The sequence below is a fragment of the Seriola dumerili genome, unplaced genomic scaffold (genome assembly GCF_002260705.1).
Source record: "Seriola dumerili isolate Sdu_G_001 unplaced genomic scaffold, Sdu_1.0 BDQW01000025.1, whole genome shotgun sequence".
Classification (NCBI taxonomy): Eukaryota; Metazoa; Chordata; class Actinopteri; order Carangiformes; family Carangidae; genus Seriola; species Seriola dumerili.
This window is the reverse complement of record NW_019174280.1, coordinates 23333208-23354528: the sequence shown is the minus strand read 5'-3', so window position 1 is coordinate 23354528 and position 21321 is coordinate 23333208. Positions and strand designations below refer to the sequence as shown.

The 21321-nt window shown below is 42.8% G+C and overlaps 1 protein-coding gene across 1 annotated transcript in view; it reads right to left on the bottom strand.

Moving 5' to 3' along the window:
* Positions 1 to 514: 514 nt before the first annotated feature.
* cfap61 (cilia and flagella associated protein 61) overlaps positions 515 to 21321 on the bottom strand; it is a 36625-nt gene continuing 15818 nt past the window's right edge. Inside the window, exons 16-25 of the mRNA XM_022766382.1 lie at positions 18391 to 18518; positions 14073 to 14165; positions 13404 to 13572; positions 12101 to 12278; positions 8901 to 9193; positions 7143 to 7470; positions 5336 to 5418; positions 3453 to 3664; positions 820 to 913; positions 515 to 676 (exon numbers count right to left, since the gene is read on the bottom strand). Coding sequence (XP_022622103.1) covers positions 527 to 676; positions 820 to 913; positions 3453 to 3664; positions 5336 to 5418; positions 7143 to 7470; positions 8901 to 9193; positions 12101 to 12278; positions 13404 to 13572; positions 14073 to 14165; positions 18391 to 18518 — 1728 coding nt within the window. The 3' untranslated portion in view covers positions 515 to 526. The remainder of the gene's footprint in view (positions 677 to 819; positions 914 to 3452; positions 3665 to 5335; positions 5419 to 7142; positions 7471 to 8900; positions 9194 to 12100; positions 12279 to 13403; positions 13573 to 14072; positions 14166 to 18390; positions 18519 to 21321) is intronic.

The following is a 21321-nucleotide window of genomic DNA, read 5'->3' as shown; positions in this document are numbered from 1 at the left end:
GAGGTCGTTTATCAGCTCCACCCGCTGACAGTAAAGTTTTTATTCTAGTGTTTTCACATGTGCAGCTGAACTTCCCAACAAGTACCACACGAAGGTTTTGACCACTAGTCGTGCTTTGGAGTAATGTTTTCAAGAGTGGGTCACCATGTTTGTTTGTGTTGTGAACACAAAACGCAGGTGAAGAGATGCGCAATCCTGCTGTGTCAACGTGTCAACAAAGGCGAAGAAGCAGAAGAAGAAGAAGATGACGAAAAAGAAACAGCAGAAGAAAAAGAAGAAGCAGAAGAAGCAGGAGAAGAAGCAGTAGAGAAGAAAAGGACTCAAGAAAACATGGACATCAGCTTCGACCAAATGATCAGAAATCAGGTTTTCAACATGTTTGTCAAACCTCAAAGATTCAGTTTGTTTTGATGAGAAACAGTGAATGTAAACACAAGTGTTTGTGTTTCAGTTGAACAGTTTACTGTGCAGTTTAAACACATCTAACCTGGTTAAAAACGCTTTGTTAAGTTGTTGTCGTCCGTTGTCACAGCTGTCCCGGGCAGGCGAACATGGGCAGCAGGTTCCTGTTGTAGGTCAGATACTTCACAGCGCTGCTCCTCACCGCAGCTCGAGTCTCAGCGTCTTCAAACCTGTCCTGTCCGCCCATCATCACCTTCTGCCTCCACTCATCGTCCTGCACAGACGCACAATCAAACACAACACCGTTTGGTATATACGCATGTTTCGACAGGTTCAGAGTAACTATTCTTGAATTGTAATTCTGAGAGAACAGGAACAAAGAAAAACCCGTTTGATTTTTAAGATGAAAACACAAACCTTGAGTGTGGTCGAGGTGATCTGCTGAAGCTCCTGCTCAAAGTCGGAGAATCTGTCGTGATAAACGGCCAAACAGCAGCTCTGTCTGAAGAAGCTGCAGGAGAACGACACATGAACACACACAGTGACGATCTGAACACACGCAGGTCAACTTATTATTAATTATTATTAAATCATTGATTACGATCAGATGTTACCAGGTGATATTCATTGGGATTTAAAGGAGTAAAAAAAAAATATTAAAAGTTTTGATACAAACTATACTAAACTTTATCTTCTGTTGCGACCAGATATTTTCATTGGAGGTGTCAGATTTTACCCACAAGTCACTGCTTTACAGATTATGATTCCACATGAAAATAAATAAAAACATTTTAAATATTTCTGGTTTAAAGCAGTTGGGGACCCTGTCATATTTCAGAGCGACAACATGTAACATTTCTCCTTCAGAACTTCTTAGTTTCATTTCAACAACTTTTTGAGGCAAAAATTCTCCAGAATTTCACAATAAGAGCAAATATTAGAGAAAAGTCCAAAACATGAATAGAAATCTGTTCAGCAGGACTTTGTATTTTCTTGTTTCCTCAGACATTAATCATCTCATGACCCCTCAGAGATTAGGAGGCCCAACTGTATATTAACTGTATATAAAGTAGTAGCTCCACCTCCAGTGTCATCATCTGTCATGTCCCGTTTCTCTTTTAATTTTTATACTTTTACATCAGTAAGATCTTGAATGCAGAACCTTTCCTGTTATTAAAGAGGTTTTAGATGGAGGTCTGGGTCCTTTAACTTCTCCCATCACTGTACGCTCTGCACGGTCCGACACCACAAGAGGAAATCCTAATAATGTGGATGAACTGACCCTTTAAATAACAGTTCAGAATCAGTGAACCCTTGAAGCAACCAAACACACACACACACACGCCCAGAAGCCACACTAACTGTGCTGGCTGAATAACCCCCGGCCGCCACACGGTCAATCAATTATTTTAACGGCTCATGATGCTCCGTCAGCCTCCACAATGACTTTACGAGTCAGCTGAGTGAGTGGCGTAGCGAGGAATCGGCCTCTGCAGCGGGGAGGCTCCGGCTTTGTCTCGTCCTCCACCGGCCACAAAGACAGATTGGGGAGCTGCATAAACAGATTAGAAGGCGGGGGGGGGGACAATAGACGTCCATGTCTGTGGGTCATTTGTGTTGAAACCTCAGAAGCAGGTCACCCGCTGTTTGACAAACAAACACACACACACACACACACACACACACACACTCCGACACACTGCTAAGTCACACCAGAAAACACAGAGACGACGTGAGGACAAAAGGCAGCAGGCCTGACCCTCTCCTGCTCACTCTTCTTCTGTGTCATCTGGACGCGCGGGGTCGTCAGTCAGTGGTTCCTTTCTGAAAACACTTCCTCTCTCTGATGAAACACAACTTCAAACAGTGAAAGTGGCTCGTGGTTTTACTCAGAACTTGGTTATGAAAACAGCTATTTTTAAAAACCGCAGCACCTGTCATCTGCCGCATTTTACAACCAAAATCTGACAGGACTGAAAAACGGCAACGTGTATTCTTGTACAATCACTGACACAAACTGCATAAATCTAATTATACCGCTGCAGGGACAAAATAACAGAAACACCACATGACACAATTACAGTGCAGAAAACAGCAATTTGGTGAAGAATCTTTGTTGACTACAAACTAAAAACAGACGTCGTGTTCTTCACCAAACTGCTCATTTCAGCTGGTCTATTGTACAGGAAGTGTTTGATGTTTGTTTACGTCCCGAGTCTCTGAAGCTAAAAAAAGTTTTACCTCTCCAATGAGAAAATAAGATTCATATTTATGACCTGGTTTTACTTCAGTTTGAGATTTATTCTGTTTGCTAGAATAAACAGCTGATACAGAGACAGAAGATAATAGAGGTGTATTTTCATCATTGATCCAGGTTGTAAACAAAGCTCCAGGTTAGACAAACAAAACAAAAAGGTCACATCACAGTTTACAGACTCACGTCCAGCTTCAGCTTTGACCTACCTTACTTACCACTGTTTTACAGTTTCACTCTGCAATGTGGGGCTATAACCAACATTTTGGGTGTGGGCACTTTGAGTTTGACAACCAATTAAAGTGGTTTACACAGCATGGACACGCTGCTGCTTCTGTTTCAAACCTGTCTGATTGTGTTTTGTTTTTTTCTGTCTCGTCAAACGTGATGTAAATAACTAGACTGTCCCATTTCAAAGACTCCTTCGAATGCATCCTTCTTTACCTGGGCAACAAGGGCTCCAACTGGTGGATCCCTCGTGGCCAAACCTTACCCAAGATTCATTGCTGCGCAGCAAAAATCCTCCATAGACCAGAACCGCCTCATTTCGTTTCGGGTTGCGGCCTCTGACCTGGGACACAGCTAAAGTCCTCACTGCTGTTTACATCACACGACTTCCTGTGTTCTCTAAAACCTCTTTCCTTGTCACTTCACAACATTGTTAAACCACAGATTCATTCGTTTACAAAATGGAAACTGGCCGGAAACTTTCATGAAGATGTAGATTTTCTTCCCTCAAATTGTGCGTGTGTGATTTGTAAACAGATCTGTCATCGGTTGTCAGTGTTTGTCCCACCTGTACAGATCGTGGATCAGGGCCTGGTTGTAGCGGCTCAGCAGCTGGCCCAGCAGCTGCTGGTGTTTCCCATACAGAGTCAGGTAATTGGAGACGGGGAGGGGCTTCAGAGAGAGGCAGGTGAGCGTCTCCACCAGCTCGAAGCAGTCCAGATGCAAACAGAAGTAGTTCCCCGTCTCCACTCGTCCGGTCACAATCCCTCTGTCCTGTAGCTTTTCATGAAAGAACATGGGAGTTAGTGAGAGAAGCTGGTAGATCAGGAGGAGCTGCTGAGAGACTAAAAAACCAGCCATCGTTCAGCTCCGTGTTCGTGTGAGCTGATTTCTGTTGGGACGAGCGACGCAGCCATCCTGTCAAAATCCTTGTCAGTGGACACATAAGCAGATAGCAGGAGCAGCTAACTTAATGTTTGTCATGTTGATTCAAGAAACGTGTCCATTGTAGGAGCTGTTATTTCAGTGGGTCGACTGAGAACGGCCTGAACCGCTGCGTCGATCTCGACTGTCAGTCAGAACAAAAGCAGACCTCTTTGAATTGATGATAAAATCAGAGCTGCGGGTCTGGAAACTAAACAAGGATGTTGGGACTGATTTTCAAAGCAGTGTATTAATGTGTCACTTCCTGTTTAGTGAAAGTAAGAATGAAAAGTTATTCTGCTCATGTCCGACGCTGGAGTTCAGTGACAGATCAGAACCTGCACATTACCAGCAGTGGCAGTAACAGGAGTCCGAGTCTGAGTACAGTGCAGGTTCCTGTGTTACACCCAGTCCTGTGGGAGTGTCGGGCTGTGTTCCCACTGCAGGTGCAAGTGGCTCAAGTCTAATATTCCCCTCCCATGATACGACACATCTTTTCTAATAAGTGTCAGCATTTTCAATTCAGATTTGGGCCGTTTTCATGTGTGTGGTCCTGAGTCTGTGTCTAACAATGACACTGGAATTCAAGTAACTTTCACGTCCGACCTGATATCTGTTATGATTTCTTGAGGCTGTGCAGACGGAGAGCAGCGATATAAAAATCCAATTAAAATCGTGGCTCTCTGTTTATGCCTCTGCGCCGGCGACAGTCGAGGCCAGAGGCGTCGAGTCTTCGTGTTGTCCGTCCCGACGTCCGTCCTGTTCCCGAGAACACGATATCTCAGTAACGCCTCCGGGGAATTTCTTCAAGTGCTGGAGCGAACGTTCACTTGGGTTGTGTGTGACATCACTCGCTCACTCTCTCCTCCCTGATCACCACGTAGGGAGCGCTGTGTAGACGACTGTACCATGAGCTCATCCGCAAAATGAAGAAACACTTTCCGATATCACTCTGTCATTTTCTCCGCTCCGCTCATTGATCATTGATTGTACACTACTTTCCATGATGCATTGTGGGATACTATCAGTCCACTATATAGGGTATAATAATTATCACTATATGTTCGGACAGCACCACAAAATATATACACGGAGTAGTGAGTGATTTCTGACACAGCCTTGGACTCACGAAGAAACTGATTAGATTTTCAAAAGGTCAAGGTCACTTTGACCTCACAGAACACGGTTTTGCAAACACCCCGAGCAGCGAGTCCCCGCTTCGACTCTGCCCTGCGTTTCTTGTCTAAAAAGGTATAAAAATGCACAAAAAAATATCTAAGTCAAAAGAGTTTGTACGCTAATCAGCTGCAGCCGGACTGCTCCTGTGTTTAAGTCTCTGTGAGCTCGTCAGGTTTTACCGTCCTGCTGCTGTTTCTCTACACGTGGATCAGTGACCTGTTTAGACTCGTGTCACTGACCACACTGTGAACACACCTTACCGAGAGAGAAAGAATGATCGTGGGAAAGTGCTGATGAGCAAACCAGAGAAAAACAAACACTGACTACTGTCGGAGAGTAAAAACTTACATGTTTAACAGTAGGACCAGTCAGGTTGCTCGCAGACGGTTTAGTAACGTGCAGGTAGTTGTATCCGCCAGGCAGCTTCCCACCTGAGGAGAGAAGGAAACACATATAATTCATGCTGTGACAGAACACATGAAGATCCATCAGCGCGTGAATAAGACGAAAACTCAGAAGAAGCAAAAACAGCAGTTTTTGGTCGTTTCATTAACTGATTAGTCGATAATCATCAATTAATTGTTGATGAAACAAAAATGTCCAGGACTCTTGTTCCAGCTTCAGTTCTCAGGTTCAGTTTTTTTTATCATTGTAAATAAGTGAAATGTCTTTGGACTTGAACAAAACAAGAATGTGAAGTCGTCATCTTTCACCCTGGGAAGTTGCAACAGGCTTTTTCCCCCTATTTTCTGAACTAAGACTAAATGAATAACCAGATAAATAATTGTTAGTCACAGCCGAAAAATGTAGTAAATCATATCATGATTCATATCAACTATCATGGTGTTTTTATCAGAGGAACATATCCATATAAGATTAGTTTCAGTGCTGAAATACGCACTAGAACCAAAACTGGGACAAGAGCAGATAAATTATAACATACATTTCACAGCGAGCATCCACCCACAGAGGAAAACAGAGCCGAGGCAATAAACTCATGCCGCGATACGGCATCTCTGCTCTCCCTCAACATTGAAATCCCTCTGAAAAGTTCATGTGTGTTTCATCTCTGAGAGAGGGGCGAAGCAGAGTGGCTGTTGTGTTTATATAATGTGTGGAGTGGCCTTGGTTACTCTGAATACACGGCAGCACAATACGGCATTGTTACGCCGGGCTGCGGTTTGAGTGTCCGCCACAATAACATCGACGGTGGGTGGGTGGGTGAAAGATTGGAAAATGTTTCACAAAAGCATAATGAAAAAATATTGGCAGCACGAATTCTCTCAGATAAAAGCCGACAAAAACACAGACGGACAGGAAGAAGGACGCGGAGCAGGGGATGGAGGTAAACTCACAAACCCTGAAAATATATGGAAATATGAACTCTGCTGCTGAATGTGAAGGAATTTTGTATTTATGATAAACCTACTCATTACTGAATCGAATGAAAGAGCAGAAAAGCAGCGAAGTGGGACGAGCTCCGTTCAGACAATGTTGTGTGACTCACAGTTGGAGCACTTCAAGTCCTGGAGGGACATGAAACCGGATCAATCTGGATGAATCATCAGTATAAAAGATGAACAGCTGTGCAGAAGAATATCCCGCTAACTTCTTCTCTGTAGCAACAGCAGACGAGGCTCATGGGTATTATAATATCTGGAGCCATGGGAAACTGACGACAAAAAAAACAAACAAAAAAAATCCCCTGAAATAATCAAACTGGATCTGTAACAAACCTACACTATCATTACATTATAGAGGAGGATCCTGTTGGTGTTTCTATGTTCGAAAACCTTTATTTATACAGGGAAGCTGAAGGACATTGAGGATATCATTAGTTCCTCCAGACATGTTTTAAAATCTGTAAAAAATACTCTGCTCTGATTAATATTTTGTTTAACATCGTTTTCCCACATAAAAAGTGAAAAGAAATGGGAAAACTGGCTGGAAGCTCATCTACGCTTTATTCCTCATTGAGAAATTCTGGATCAGGCCTCATGCCCCGCCCACCGCCACCTGCTTGCTCCAGGTGGACAGGTGAAACATCAGAGAGACTCAGCCACAGGTTTCAGCCTCAGTCAGACCCAGACTCAGATGAGGAGTCTGTTCAGACCAAAATCTCAAACATTTTGAGTTTGTTATTCAGAAATCAAACCTCGAATCTTGGCCTGTTTGTACAGCGGGACGAGACGATCCGTTTCAGGCGGGGGATCGTCGGCGGGATCCAGCGTCGGGTCAAAGAGGGGCAGCATCGCGGCTGCCAGGTCCCGGCCCACCTCCTTGGAGTTGAAGTGGGCGTGCGACCACTCGTCCGTGTGGTAGCAACGGGAGAACTTGGTGAGCGGTCCGGCGCCGCAAACGGCCGAGTCGCTGGTGTGGAAAGCGGCGTTTATGACGAGTCGGCTGTCGAAGACCAGGAAGGAGTTGTTGATGCTCGTGAAGGCGTCGTAGTCGACTCCTTTATTGGAGAGGTTGATGAACACCTGGAAGAGGAAAATCAAATCATGATCAGATTGAGAGTGAAAGTTGTTGTTCCCTCAACTGCCAGTTTCATCCTCGTCTTTTCGTTAAAAGAATAATTTACAAGTTACATGAGAAAATATTGAGAAATCTTTCTGTTGTCGTTTATACATCTGTTTGCAGTCAGTTATACTTGCTTTGTGTTTTTCATCTATCAGTCGCTTTATTTGTCCCCAGTGCGGCGAGTGGATATACAGCGGTGCATAAAAACACGGGGCACATAAATACAACAGCAAGACCAAGAGATAAAGGACAATAGGTCAATAAAAACCAAACAGAAACAGCGTGTGACATTAAAGTGTTTAAATGTGTTTTGGCTACAGGGAGTCTGAAGAGGGAAGCAGACGGCAGAGACCGGCTCTGTTGATGTGGCGGGTGGCAACGATCACCACGGATTCAGCTTTTCTTAAGAACCTGTTTGTTGTAAAGATCCTGCTGCTGCTACAAACATTTACCACCATATTTAGCATATTTTACAAACAGGACGTGAAAACAGACTCAATACAAGTTGTTCTGTATCTATTTTTACTTGTTTTCAGTTTGTGTCTCTGTGGCAGTTTTATATCTCTTTATACTTGTTCTGTGTCTTTGTGGTCAGCTGACTTTTCATGATCACGATTGTTCTGTTGAAAGCCTGTTCTGGAGCTTTCACTCATACCTCACAGACTTCATCAGCAGATGTATTTTGCTCACGTGTCACGAAACTAAAACGCTTAAAATCTCCAGAGTTGAACTTCAAGTGGAAAAGTACAAGAGGAGCTCACGATCATGAGCACCGCTTGATACAGTCGAAAACTCCAAAACAAGTAAGTGGACATTGAGTGGAGACTGTTTCAACTGGATTACTGATGTTTGTTTTGAAGAGCCAGAAGGAAGATGAGAATCAACAGCACACCTTGATGAGAGCAAAATGAAACTCTGATCAGATGAATGAAGTTGGAATAAAGTTTGTTTCTCACCACAGATCACCGAGTGCGTCACCGAAGCTGAACAAACGTGTTGAATTCATTTCCTTCCTCAAGCAGCATTTGCAAAGTCACATTTTTGAACATTTTGAAGCCCGCACCGTCTCGCAGTAAACACAACTCTTACATGGAGAATATCGGGGGACAAACAAATACACAAACAAACATAACCAGACAGCAGAATCCTCCGCTGTCTGAAACAATAAAAATGGGAAACACACCAGAATAATTTTGTGCCTGACAAACACAGCCGGCTTCCAGGAGGGAAATTAACATCCAACCAGCAGCCACATGCTGGTGAATTCAGCTTGTCGAGCTTTTCCAGCTCCACCAGACGCCTTGGCTGCTCACCCACCATTGTTTGGAGAATGTTTTATTTTGTAGGAACTAATAACTGGTTGTGTAAACAGTGTGAGAATTAGACCTACGCCACACTGCAGATGGAGAGGCTCTGAGTCGGTGGTGAACGACGCTGAGGTGAGAAGGTCGGGGTGCTCGCCGTTGTTCATCTGGGCCAGCAGGCAGTTGCGGTGGACCTGGACCTCGGCCTTCTCCATTGCAGTCGCCACGGCTTCCTCCACGGCGGGGTCACCGAAGCAGGAGACGCCGGGTTCAGGAGGCGGGAGGACGAGATGGATACGAGACCCGTGGACGCCAAGGCCGAGCAAAGTCTCCACTGTGGTGTAGACATCGATGTTGTTTCCGTACACGATGGCTTTATCTGGTGACCAGCGAGAGAGAAACGGTTAGCATGGTGTTGTCATGCTGTTTCCAAGTTTCTTCAACATGACAGAGAATCTGAACAGCAGCAGAGACTCAGAGAGCTGATCCCCTCTTTAAAAAGACTTTCAGCAGTAAGAATATCTAACTGAATTTCATGATCATCCATCCAATATATATTGAGATATTTCAGTCTGGACCAACAGACCGACAGCGACATTATGAAAACCACGTCACAAATCTACAACTGAAACTGAAGTGATATGTGCTCGTACTTTTTTAACGGCTCAGGAAACAAACAAACAGCAGCAGCTGCTTTTTCTGCTCCTGATTGACAGATGTGAGACGCCATGATGGTTTTTGACTCTCTTCTTAAAGAGTAAAAAATAAAGAAAACTTGTGCTCAGTTTGGGTTAATGTTTTTCTGTTTTTCTCGTGGTTACTTGTGATTGTAGGGACGACAGACGCTATATTCCAAATACAAACTCTACAATTAGAGAAACTTAGGAGTGACCATGAAGCATTGATTTCTAAAAAAAAACTATTTCTAAAACTAAAACTAAAGACTATTTTGCAAAGGAGCTCTGTCTTTTCACTATTGAGGCATCGTACGAATGATTTTCCAGTCAACAATAGTGTGAAGCCTTGGAAGAGAGGAAAAGCTTCATATGTTTTTTCCTAAACCATGAGCCGTGTGTTTAACACATGGAGAGAAACAAATCAATTTACAGAACATACAAGCTCCTATATAAAGACAGCGTGTCCTTTCCTTCTTTCACTGGTTATATTCAATTTAAAAGCACAAAGCCTGAAGCATCAGGGCTGTCATTCCAGAGGTCTGTGAGACAAAGACAACATCAACTCAGATTTAATATGTGCATGAAGTCATGGTGTACTGTGCTTTTTTGTTGGTATTGGATTTCATATAATGTTGGATACAAAACAGATCATTTTATCACAAAGACATGCACCTTAAAGCTCCTCCAGTGTAAAGGTCTCTGTCCATGTGTAGTGTGATTATAGATCAGCTCTAGCTTCTATATTAATACTGTGAAAGTATCAAAGCCTCAGTCCACAGAGAAATGCACACAGCCTGTATTCAGAAACTGAGCCTTAAAACCAGCCGTCAGGACTTCTGGAACTTTGTGATGTCACAACAAAGCAGTCACCAAGCCCCGCCCACCTGGACCCACCATCCAAACCTTGCAGGATTTGGTTTCTCTGAGTGTTTTTACCTGAAATCTGCTATATTTTTATTGGATCACTCAGAAAACAGTCAGCCAATCAGAAGAGAGGCTCAGAGCCTCCTCTCTTCTGATTGGCTCACTGACCTGTTGTTACTAGAGCTCCAGAGAGAAGCCTGAGAGAGGAGATGTGAAACTACACTGAGATGGTTTTTGGTTCTTAAAACCACAAATATATCTTCTTATGGATCAACACTTCAAATAAAACAAAGAAGAAGAAAATATTTAGCTTTAAAAATGAGTGCAGCAACATTTCTCCACTTCCTTTTTTCATATATTTTTTTAATCACCGTATATTATATTAAGGTTTCTCCACACAACCAAACGATATGACATTTACAATAACTCTGGTATGTTTTTAAACAAAAAAAGAAAAAATAATTAATAAACATTAAAATAAACCTATTAAAAACGTGATGGCAGCCAAGAAAGAGCTCAAAGAAATGCTGATACACCTCTACACAGTCTGTGAGAACTCAAATCAGGCTGTAGAGTTGAAGCCAGTCTAATGTTTGTCAGTAGCAGAGTAGAGGTGATGTCAGAGATGAACACAGCTTTTAAACAGCTGCTGTTCAACGTCTCTGTCCGTGGTGCTGAACAGGAGGAGTGCTGCTGCTGAACCGTCAAGGCCACCAGAACGCAGAGCTTCTCCTCTGTGATCAATAAATCTATATCCCACTGCTCACTTCTTCCCTTTATTCCTTTTACTACGACTGCCGCTACCCGCTGAAACATGCTTTTGTGAAGTCTACAGAGAGGGGAAGTCGAGGCGCAGTGCTTAAAGGTTAAAATGTTAAAGCTTTATAAACCTCCGGAGGAAGACAGTTTTTTTTTTTTTTATCAAATAATTTTTACGTCCATTTGCTGTCACTTCCTGTTTGTTTTTTGTTTTTTGTTTTTTACAAATTCTGTTGACTCCTGTTTGTCTGATAAAAAAAAAACTACAGAGTCCAGCTGTTGGAAATTACTGTGTATAATAACTGAATAACTGTGAACCATTTTTAAAGAGTTACACCTTCAGTAGAAACAGCTTGGAGATGAGAGGCACAGAGAGAGTGGGGACATCAGAAAGTCCATTGGTTTCTGTGTTTTCATGGGATTTGTTGTCAATAAGAAAAATATCCTTAAAGAAACTGGTGCCGAGACAGAAGAGAAAATACTGCTATGCTTTAATCTAATGCTTAAATTTACATGCACTTACTGTTTCCTCTTGTTGTTCTTATTAAAATATGGAAATAAACATGGTATCTGCTGGAGTCTGCCATCGCAATTTGCATTTATTAATGGTGTTCCTTTATGACTGGGATCAACTAATTAGTATGTATAAAAGCCTCACTCTAGATCACTGCACAATTCCTTCAGAGAGCAGATTAATTTTGCTTAATGACACTGTGTGTTTTTTTCCTGCTCTGAAAAGCCTGGCTCTCAGAAAGTGATATGATAATGGAAAGTGGATGGAAGAGGCCAACCTGATTCACAGAGATGAAAGATTTCTCTGCAGCTAATTAGCTGCTAATTATACCGGGCCACTTCAGCGCTGACTGGCTGAGTAATGACATACTACTGCAGATTAATTTTAGGTTCTCTCTCTATGTGTGTGTGTGTGTGTGTGTGTGTGTGTGTGTGTGTGTGTGCGTGTGTGTGTGGAGGGGGTGTTCACTTACCCTCCAGCTCTACAAAGTTGGCGCACAGCCAGCGGCGAGCAGCCATGCAGTCATAGAGGTCGTTGAGGGTGAAGAGGTTGGAGGGGACGGGCCCGGTGTACCTGCGGTGAGCAGACTGAGGCTGCAGCTGGCTATTAGTGACCGGCTGGCTCAGGTCCACACCGGAGGGGCAGGGCACCTATAGCACCACATGACATAAATACACCAGTTACATCACATTTGATTCATGACGTACGCCTCTAACAATAAAGTACCTTCAGTGAAAACTGCTCAGGATCTGGACATAAATAATGAATCATAGAGGATGAGTAGCGCTGTGAATGGACGGATGAATGAGGTCATATTCTCACTGGTTACAGTATTTTGCTTGTAATGGTTGCTTTGAATATCTGCTTAGGTCCAAAATCCTATGGATCAAGACACGAGCATCTACATCATGATTAGGAACTACACGTCATACAAACTACTATTAGACTCAGCCTTCAGTTTAAAATCTTTGATAAAGTAAAAGTCAATTTATTTCATACAGCGTAGCTCAAACTGACACCATCCAAAACTATCATTTCCTTTAGCTTAGAATACAAAAGTAAAATCTTCAGAAGCTGAGGAAGGAGCAGTGGATGTGACAGGTGGATCAAACCTCTTTGTGAGGGGAAATTAATCAAATGAATAACATAACTGACACCAAATGTCTCAGCTGATAGTTGGGCTCTAATTTGCACACTAATGCACAAAATGATCCACAACATTTCTCTGTGTTTTCACTCTGAACTCTTTAGCCAGCTCCTGTGCACAGAAGGCAGCTGCAGCAGCAGCTACGTGCTGGATGTGCAGTTAAACACAGAGGAATAAGGACTGTGCACCAGAGACGACTCAAGTCTAAAACCTGTGAGTCTGTCTTTGTGTTTGACTGTCACACACTGACAGTCTGGTTGTTCACGTTGACACACTTAAAAGACAAACAATGACAGATTTAAAAACAGGAACAAAACTTTGACGAGCTCCTGCGGGCTCAGCTGTTCTCACTGCTGTTGGTTGATATGTATGTTATGTATGTAATGTAATGTAATGCAAAGAGGGAGGAGTTCACTATGTGCTACACATCCAGTGCGTTTGGATTCAACAGTGAATATTGAGCTCTTCTAGTTTTTGTATGGCTCTGACGAGGTTCCATATTATAAATATTGGGGGTACTTCACAATCAGGACAGTAGCACTCACATGACTGTCACATGAAATGTTGTGTTTTGATAAATGTATAATAATCACATGCTCTGTGTGACATGTATGCGAGCTCGTCTCACCCGGTGCTGCAGGCCTGTACAGAGGATGAGGTGGTCGTAGGGAACCTTCCTACCACCAGACACCCGGATGTGTTTGGACTTCCTGTTGATGCTCACCATCTTCCCGGTCACCACGTTGATGCAGGAGTGAAGAGGGAGCTGGGCCAAGTCTCTGCTGCTGTATGCATGACTGCAGGAAACAACCACGGTAAGACGGAGAAACTTAGATTCTGCTTGAACAGTTTTTCTTCAAGCTAAAAACAACATATACACACAGATGGTGTTCACATGCCTGTTACATCATGCACATGATGAATACGTCATGCATTCGTCTTCCTCAACAGCTATCTTATCTTTTTCTCGTCTTGGTGTCCAACAATGTTCAGTCCTTTAAGAGTTTGTATTAAAAACAAATTCTCTGGGTGCAGAGGACCAGCTCAGCACAGAAGCTGCTGTGTTTGGGACGTGGAGAAACGTACGTCCCCATGGATTCACATCAAGACGGAGGAGAATATGTCCTGTGAAAAACCACCTGTTTGGGCCTGTTTATCCGGATTGAGTTGTTTATGTGGAACATTTTGATTCTGTTATAATCACAGTATTAGATTTAATATAAACATACCTAGTGTTTAATGCCAGACAATGATTTTCCATTTTCATGTCTGTTATTACATTCTTATACTCGCTCACCTTGTGGACAGGAATCCGACGTCCTCGTGGTTATAGTCGCCGGGGAAACCGTGTGTTGAGACCAGGGTCAGGTTGTTGAACCTCAGGTGAGGGCTACGAGGGAACAAACAACACAGAAAAACATGAGTGCTTTTCACAGAACACAGTGAACACTTACAGGACACAGTGTGAGAGGAATGTTTTCCACGAAAGGACGACTTTAATTTCTGCAGCAACCTACAGTCTTCATCTGGAGACGTGGAACAACTTTTAGAAAGCCTGACTAATGTCAGCCAATGTCAAGACGAAAACAAAGTAAGTAAAGTAAATAAATCTCTTAACTTTGCTTTGTGTGTCAGGACAGTTTGTATCATCAACTCTGATACATCTGCAAAGATGATTGGCCCTAATATCAGCTGTTGCTGCAGCTGCTAATGTCATTAGCGCAGAGGAGTTCAGTAGGATCAAGGATTAGCTCTTATACAAGACGGTGTCAATTCATACGGGCAAAACAATGTAATTTATCTGAATTAAAACCTGAGATTAACACGTGTCCCTGACAGTTAGATTTCCTTTCATTCCACCAGTGTTAGCTGTCAAGGATGGTTAGTGGTAGTCCAGGTGGAAAGAGCAAAGTATTACAGATCATGTGCAGAGTAGATAACGGAACAAGGTTTCTGGTGAGAAAGGCGCCTGTGTTACACCCACACTGTAGATTTCACTTCTTCTGAATAATTAGACCTCTTCTCAGGTCTTTGTGGAGGTGCACACACTGTTTGCCTGATATCTCCCTCACGACCCTGTTAGCTTTGTTTGCATCTGTTGGAGTGGGGCAAACTAAACCTTTGACACAATGTCTGCTATGTCAGTAATGCAGCTCCGGGATCACGAAATCTCGACTGTCGATGGTCTACATGGGATTTCGGTTGTGACTATGTAGTACACATGTAGCCTCCACTTTCTCCTCTAATACCATGCACTTGTGAAAATGGATCAAAATAATATTTATAATTTAAAATATAAAGTAAATATAAAATCTCCGATGTTGATTGTCTGTTTGAAATTTTCTCATGAGGAAATTCTCCAGCCCACTAAAGCACTGTGGACTCACTCTGGTGTGTTTTTACTGCCCACAGTGAAAAAAAACAAAAAAAAAAACATCTGTTGTGATGCAAATGACATCCTTTGTGTTGGCCTTCAGGACATTACACAGCTGATAAGAGCAGCTCCAGCTCCTGCGTTTGGTGAATAGCAGAGTGTGTACCTTGCAGTGTCCAGCCTTTATCACACCGACGCCTCTGATCACCTCCTGCACCGTTCTTATCTCAGCTTCCTGCTAAATTAACGCCCACCGGCACAGATCTACAGCACCAGACGCCACAACGCTGGTGAACTGACCGGATACGCAGAAGGACACACACATAGTTATACGCCTGGACAATACTCACGACAAATTTGTCAACTAGCAGAGATTTAGTCAGCTTAAGATCTCTGGCAGCATTAGAGCCAATTCTGTAAACTTGATTTGTCTGGTATTTTATTCAGTGGATTAATCAATAATAAACACTTCCATCTGCTTATTTTACCCATAAAAGGTTTCACAGTTAAGCAGAGAAAATGTACTTCTCCCATTTGGAAGCAGGAACCAGAAACCTTTTGGCCATTTTGCTGAATAAATAACTGAAACGACTGATGGATTAATTATCAAAATTATTTCATTTTCTATTGATGGACTAATGGATTAACTGACTAGATGACTCACTTGTAGAGAGCAGCAACATGAACATATGAAAATGAATAAAAATCTGTAGATTGGTTTTTCTAGTGTTTACAGATGAAATAAGAATCTTTTGTGTTGTCAGGGTTTGATCCTTGATTTTTAACATAATAATAATAATAATAATAATAATTATTATTTTAATGAAAATAATAATAACAATAATCATCATCCCAACAAACAGCAGACAATGACTGCAGTGAAACTTTGCTTGTTAATCTGTGCCAGGAGGTGGATTTATGGTGCAGCACTGAGGCATTAAGGCCAATTATTGGCGTCTGGATGTGACTGAATCAGCGGCTCTGGATTTGCTCTGTTATCAGCCGGTGACAGACGGCCGCGGTGACCCTGCAGCCTGACCGCGGCGAGCAGAGGGCCGAGCCGCCGCAGAGCTCTTTATCTGTCTGACCCTGTCCCAGTCAGTAATGGAGTTGGGGGGGGGGGGGGCTGGGGCTGCTGGGCTGGATTCAATGAGCACATGGAAAGCTGTGTTGGGGTGGAGGCGGTGTGCGGGGCAGGGGGTTGGACGTTTGGGCAGGGCTGATAAGGGGGGCCCCAGCAGGCCGAAACTGACCCATCATTCACCCTCTCAATGTGTCGCCGCCTCACCATTAGTTCAGCGGACACTAACTGTCTCATTAGTCAACTCATTAGTGACAGCAAACACAGATCGCTGCAGCAGATCCCTGACAGGGGGAAACAGTGGAGTGGCTAATTAAAGGGGGGCCAGCGCTGGCCCTCCTGAATGCCAGGCCTCAGACAGCTGCGTGCACCCACCCCGGCACCGGTGCCATGCCAGCTTCAGCAGCTCCGCGAGCTGTGAGATCTCACTCGCACAAAACAACAACCCTGGTTGCCTGGCAGCTATCGCCGGGGTCTGAATCAGCAGCCCTGTGCTTCTTATTATTTGCTGGAGCAGTTAATCTCACAAAGCGAGGACGAAGGCAAACATGTAAGATGTCCGACCCGGAGTCAAGTGACATTTCCAGAGATTGGATTCCTGGAATAAAAGCCGATAAAGAAATGAAAGAGAAGCTTTAGTGAGGGACTGCTCTCCTTGGGCTGAGGGGACACTGTGGAGTATTTCTCTATATAGAATCAGTGATAAATATGATCATGTGAATACTTTTCATTATAACAGCTGCCAGCTGTCTATTATACCTCCTGAATCATCGCAGTGCTATTTATGGAAGACTCTTTTGTGTTTTAACCACATGTGGTGTGAACCGACGCGTCTGTGTTTACTGGCTGTTGGAGATAAAAGTGACTGTTCTTCTGTTACCTGCCTGTGTTAAACACACAGAGAGCTACTGGCAGATTCAGAGTCACAGTGTTTCCTCTGCCTGGAGTCATTCTGGTTTGATGTTGGTTCGGTGTGTGGCTCTGTCATGGACAGACCAAAACCAACAATATGTTAGTCCGCCTCCTGCTTTGTCACTCAGCCCCAAGCCCACTGGTTCCTACTGAAGACATACATCTTTAAAAACAGGAGGACAGAGTACTGTATTTGTTGGGGACTACTTTCAGCAGCGGATTTATCCACATTTGGAGCACTGGGGAATATTTGGGGCAGGAGGGGGGTGTATGGGGGATTGAGTCAAAATAAACTACAAGACTAGGTCAAAACCTGGTATATGGCTGGACTGTGTCGTAGGCTATTTGCATTCTGCCTTTATCTGTTTGCTTCTCTCTTCCTCCTCCTCCTCCTCCTCCTCCTCCTCACATGGACAGTATTTTAATACAGCCGAATTTCCAACAAATCTGTTCTCATTTACATATTTTCCTGTTTCTGTCAGACAACAGAACAAGTATGAAACAGAGACTCAAACGTGGCCCATTAACACTACATGTTAACTTCCAAGACATTTCCAAGCTGCTGCTAAAATAAAACACATCAGTTTAAGCCAAAGACTGAGCTGTGATTCTGGCTAATTAAGCTGTATTTATTTGGTTTATATACATACACACACCAATGATGGAACTATGATCGCTCACTCACTCAGTCAGCGACATTCGAGATTATAGTGCTGGCCACGCTGTTGTAGTCTCGCCAACAATGGAATTTAGGGACAACAGCTAAGCAGGATCAGGCTTTTGATACACACAATACTTGTTAGTTGGATTAATTCACTGTTTGTTTTGGTCTTCTCGTGGGATTACTTAACAGGAAAGACAGAGTATTATCAGCCTTATACTTTAATCAAATTACAACAAACTCAGTGAAAACTTGGGATCAGGGAATTTAAGTGCTGGTTGGTTTCTGAGCAAATAATGAAGCCGCCATGTGAAGTCTGCTGTGTGCACTGTCCTAGATGGGAACTTGGCGACGACAGGCTCCATACACAACGCACAGATGGTGAGAGGTGTGTATGTGTGTGTGTGGGGGAGGGGAAGGGGGGTTAATGGGGCCTGACAGCAAATTTTTGCCCCAGGGCTCCCTAACAGGTTAATCTGGCTGTGTTAAATCCAGCAGAGGAAACGCTGTGACATTATCAGTCACTGCTGCGTTATGCAACCTACTGCACATCTGGGAGGAAAAATGACAGAGGAGCTCAAACTCACCAGAAACAGAGCACCTCAAGGAACGATAAACCTGTGTCTGACGCCCCCACCACGACAATCCTGGCATTAACAGTGACCTTTGGCTCCATGGTTAACTTTCTGCTGATGAGGCTGAGAGCAAACGGTGCCTGAGAGAGACAGAGAGGAGACAGTCAGTCAGAGTTACTGGTTTTTACTTCTGGAGGACGCTCCTCATTCCCAGAATGTCTGGTGCCATTTTCTGAAAATGAAATAATCACCAAATGCATGTACCCGTAATTATTAACCCACTAAAAGCATTACATAATGATGTGTCTAATTTTTCCCCATTTGAATTTTATGGGATAAAGCAGGAACCAGCTTTCATCAAGGCACTTAGTCCGCCTGCTGAAGAGACCAACCTCTCAACCAAAACCTCTATAGTCTCTAACATTTAAACAAGGTTTGTGCCAAATCTCACATTTTGAAAATCTGTGCCAAGTGAAAATTACTGGAATCCAACATCCATCCTTTTACTGGTGGTTGGAAAATTCTTATTTTCCAAAAAGACCGTTCCTCTTTAGAGAAGTGAGAGCAGATACGCTTTGAGGCTGAGAATCAACTATCTATATGTTAAGATGAGCCACTCGAGTGACTGGAGGGAAGGTTCTGCATCTTTAAACGCCTCTAATCCTTTCATTTTTCAAGATCTTTGATTTATTGAACTGAGCATTTACATACCACCAAAAATTATTGGCCATTTGAATTCCTTTATTAGACAGATGGTACAGAGTTGACAGGAAATGAGAGAGAAATGGGAAATGACATGTGGACATGTGCGTCTTCACCCCGAGGCCACCAGGGAGCCCTCTAAATTGTTTTCAACCCCTAATGCACAGGATTTCTTTCCCCAGCATAAATGAACCTAAATTCAGTTGATTATTTTCATTTGTGCACAGCACTGCTTCCTATTACCGTTGTTTGGTAAATCCATTAAAAGCTTGAAATCTGTTTTCACTGTGTTTCCTCATTTATTTCTGTGTGATTCACATCACAAATCTACAATTGTGTAACTTAAAGCTCCTCCAGTGTAAAGGTCTGTGTCCATGTGTAGTGTGATTATAGATCAGCTCTAGCTTCTATATTAATACTGTGAAAGTATCAAAGCCTCAGTCCACAGAGAAATGCACACAGCCTGTATTCAGAAACTGAGCCTTAAAACCAGCCGTCAGGACTTCTGGAACTTTGTGATGTCACAACAAAGCAGTCACCAAGCCCCGCCCACCTGGACCCACCATCCAAACCTTTGCAGGATTTGGTTTCTCTGAGTGTTTTTACCTGAAATCTGCTATATTTTTATTGGATCACTCAGAAAACAGTCAGCCAATCAGAAGAGAGGTTCAGAGTCTCTTAATGACAAGCGATAACTGCCCTATAATGGCAGCTGATGTAGGAATGTAGCACTTTAAATCTGTCATCTAGAAATTATACAGTACTAATCTGCAACGACAAATACATTTTTAGGACACCTTGCACCACCTGGATTTTTTTTTAACTCAGCAGGTCGTTATACCAAGTTGTAAGATTGTAAGATGCTCATACCGAAAGTTTTTGCAAAAATGTGGTCTCTGGTGTTTAAGTCCTGGACTCTATTTTGTGTGCTGGACTTTTCATTCACTGGATTCACTTTATTCACACTCTAGGCAGAAAATACATTTTCCACAAAATCTATTTGGCAAAGCAAATCATTTCTAAGAGACAGGGTCACACAGCACATGGGTCAATTTCACTGAAGTCCAAAAGCCCACAACCTCTTCATCACACTGTGAATGAAGGAGTTTGCTTCGCTTTGTGGTTTCCCAATTCAATTCAATTCAATTCAAGAAAACATGGCAACCACTTCTGAATTACGGTAACACTAGGGTCTAAACTTTGTCCACTGAAATAGACGAGTTGCTTTTATCACTGTCATTAAACCAATCACACTGAGGTAGTTGTGTTGATCATTGAGTTGCTCTTTTATCCGTCATTTTTTTTTAAATTTATTTTCTGTGCTTGGTGTTCTGCCATCCTGCTGAAACTCCTGTTTGTGCATGAACCAAGTGTTTGCTCTACATTCATCAAACACAGCTAGAAAATCATGAGAATTGCAGTAACTGCAGCTCCACATTGTAATGAGATGTAAACCCGGAGGTCGGACATGTGACCTGACAGTTAAGGAACACTTTTCCACAACAATTACAAAAGAGTCTCGCAGGAATTACTAGAACACAGCGTTCTCATTTCCCAATTCCTCTACCGCCAAGCCTGCCTGGTCCTCGCCCAGTGATCTGAGGCAGCTAATGGCTCCTTCATCATCTATAATTAGGCAGATTGGCCCCACAATGCACCTTGCTAGATCAAAACAGCATCAAGCAAAAAAAAAAAGAAAAAAAAAAGAAAAAAAAGGGGGAAACCCGAGGGTGGAATTAACCTTTGTGTAATATTCTAATAATTTCCATGAGGGCCCGTATGCCAAACATCTGTCACGTACAGAGAAGTTCTGGCTCAGGGTGAAATAAAGGAGCGTAGGTTGTATAATACATGTATGTATGACTGCACAAGAACAATAAGTCATCTTTTGTTTTGTTTAGTTTGTTAGTCTGTAGCAATGAAACAGAGCAAACAAAGCAGATAATACTTTAGAGCCATTGTTCTTTAGAACATTTTCTCCAGCTTTTCATTTAAAACTTTAAAAATTTTCTTTTTTTTCCTTTGTCAAACTTTTTGTTGTTGTTATCAGGTCAAAAATATTCTACAAAGACAAGTCAGTCAGAGAGTTTTGGGAGATACTTCTGGGAGAGAAACATCCTGTTTATTTTCTGGACATGAAAACACTCCTGGTTGATTCATCAGTACAAAAACATCAACGTCAGAAAAGTTGAAGGGTTTGCGTCTGTGAACACAAAAACTTAAAGTGACAACATGTTTTTT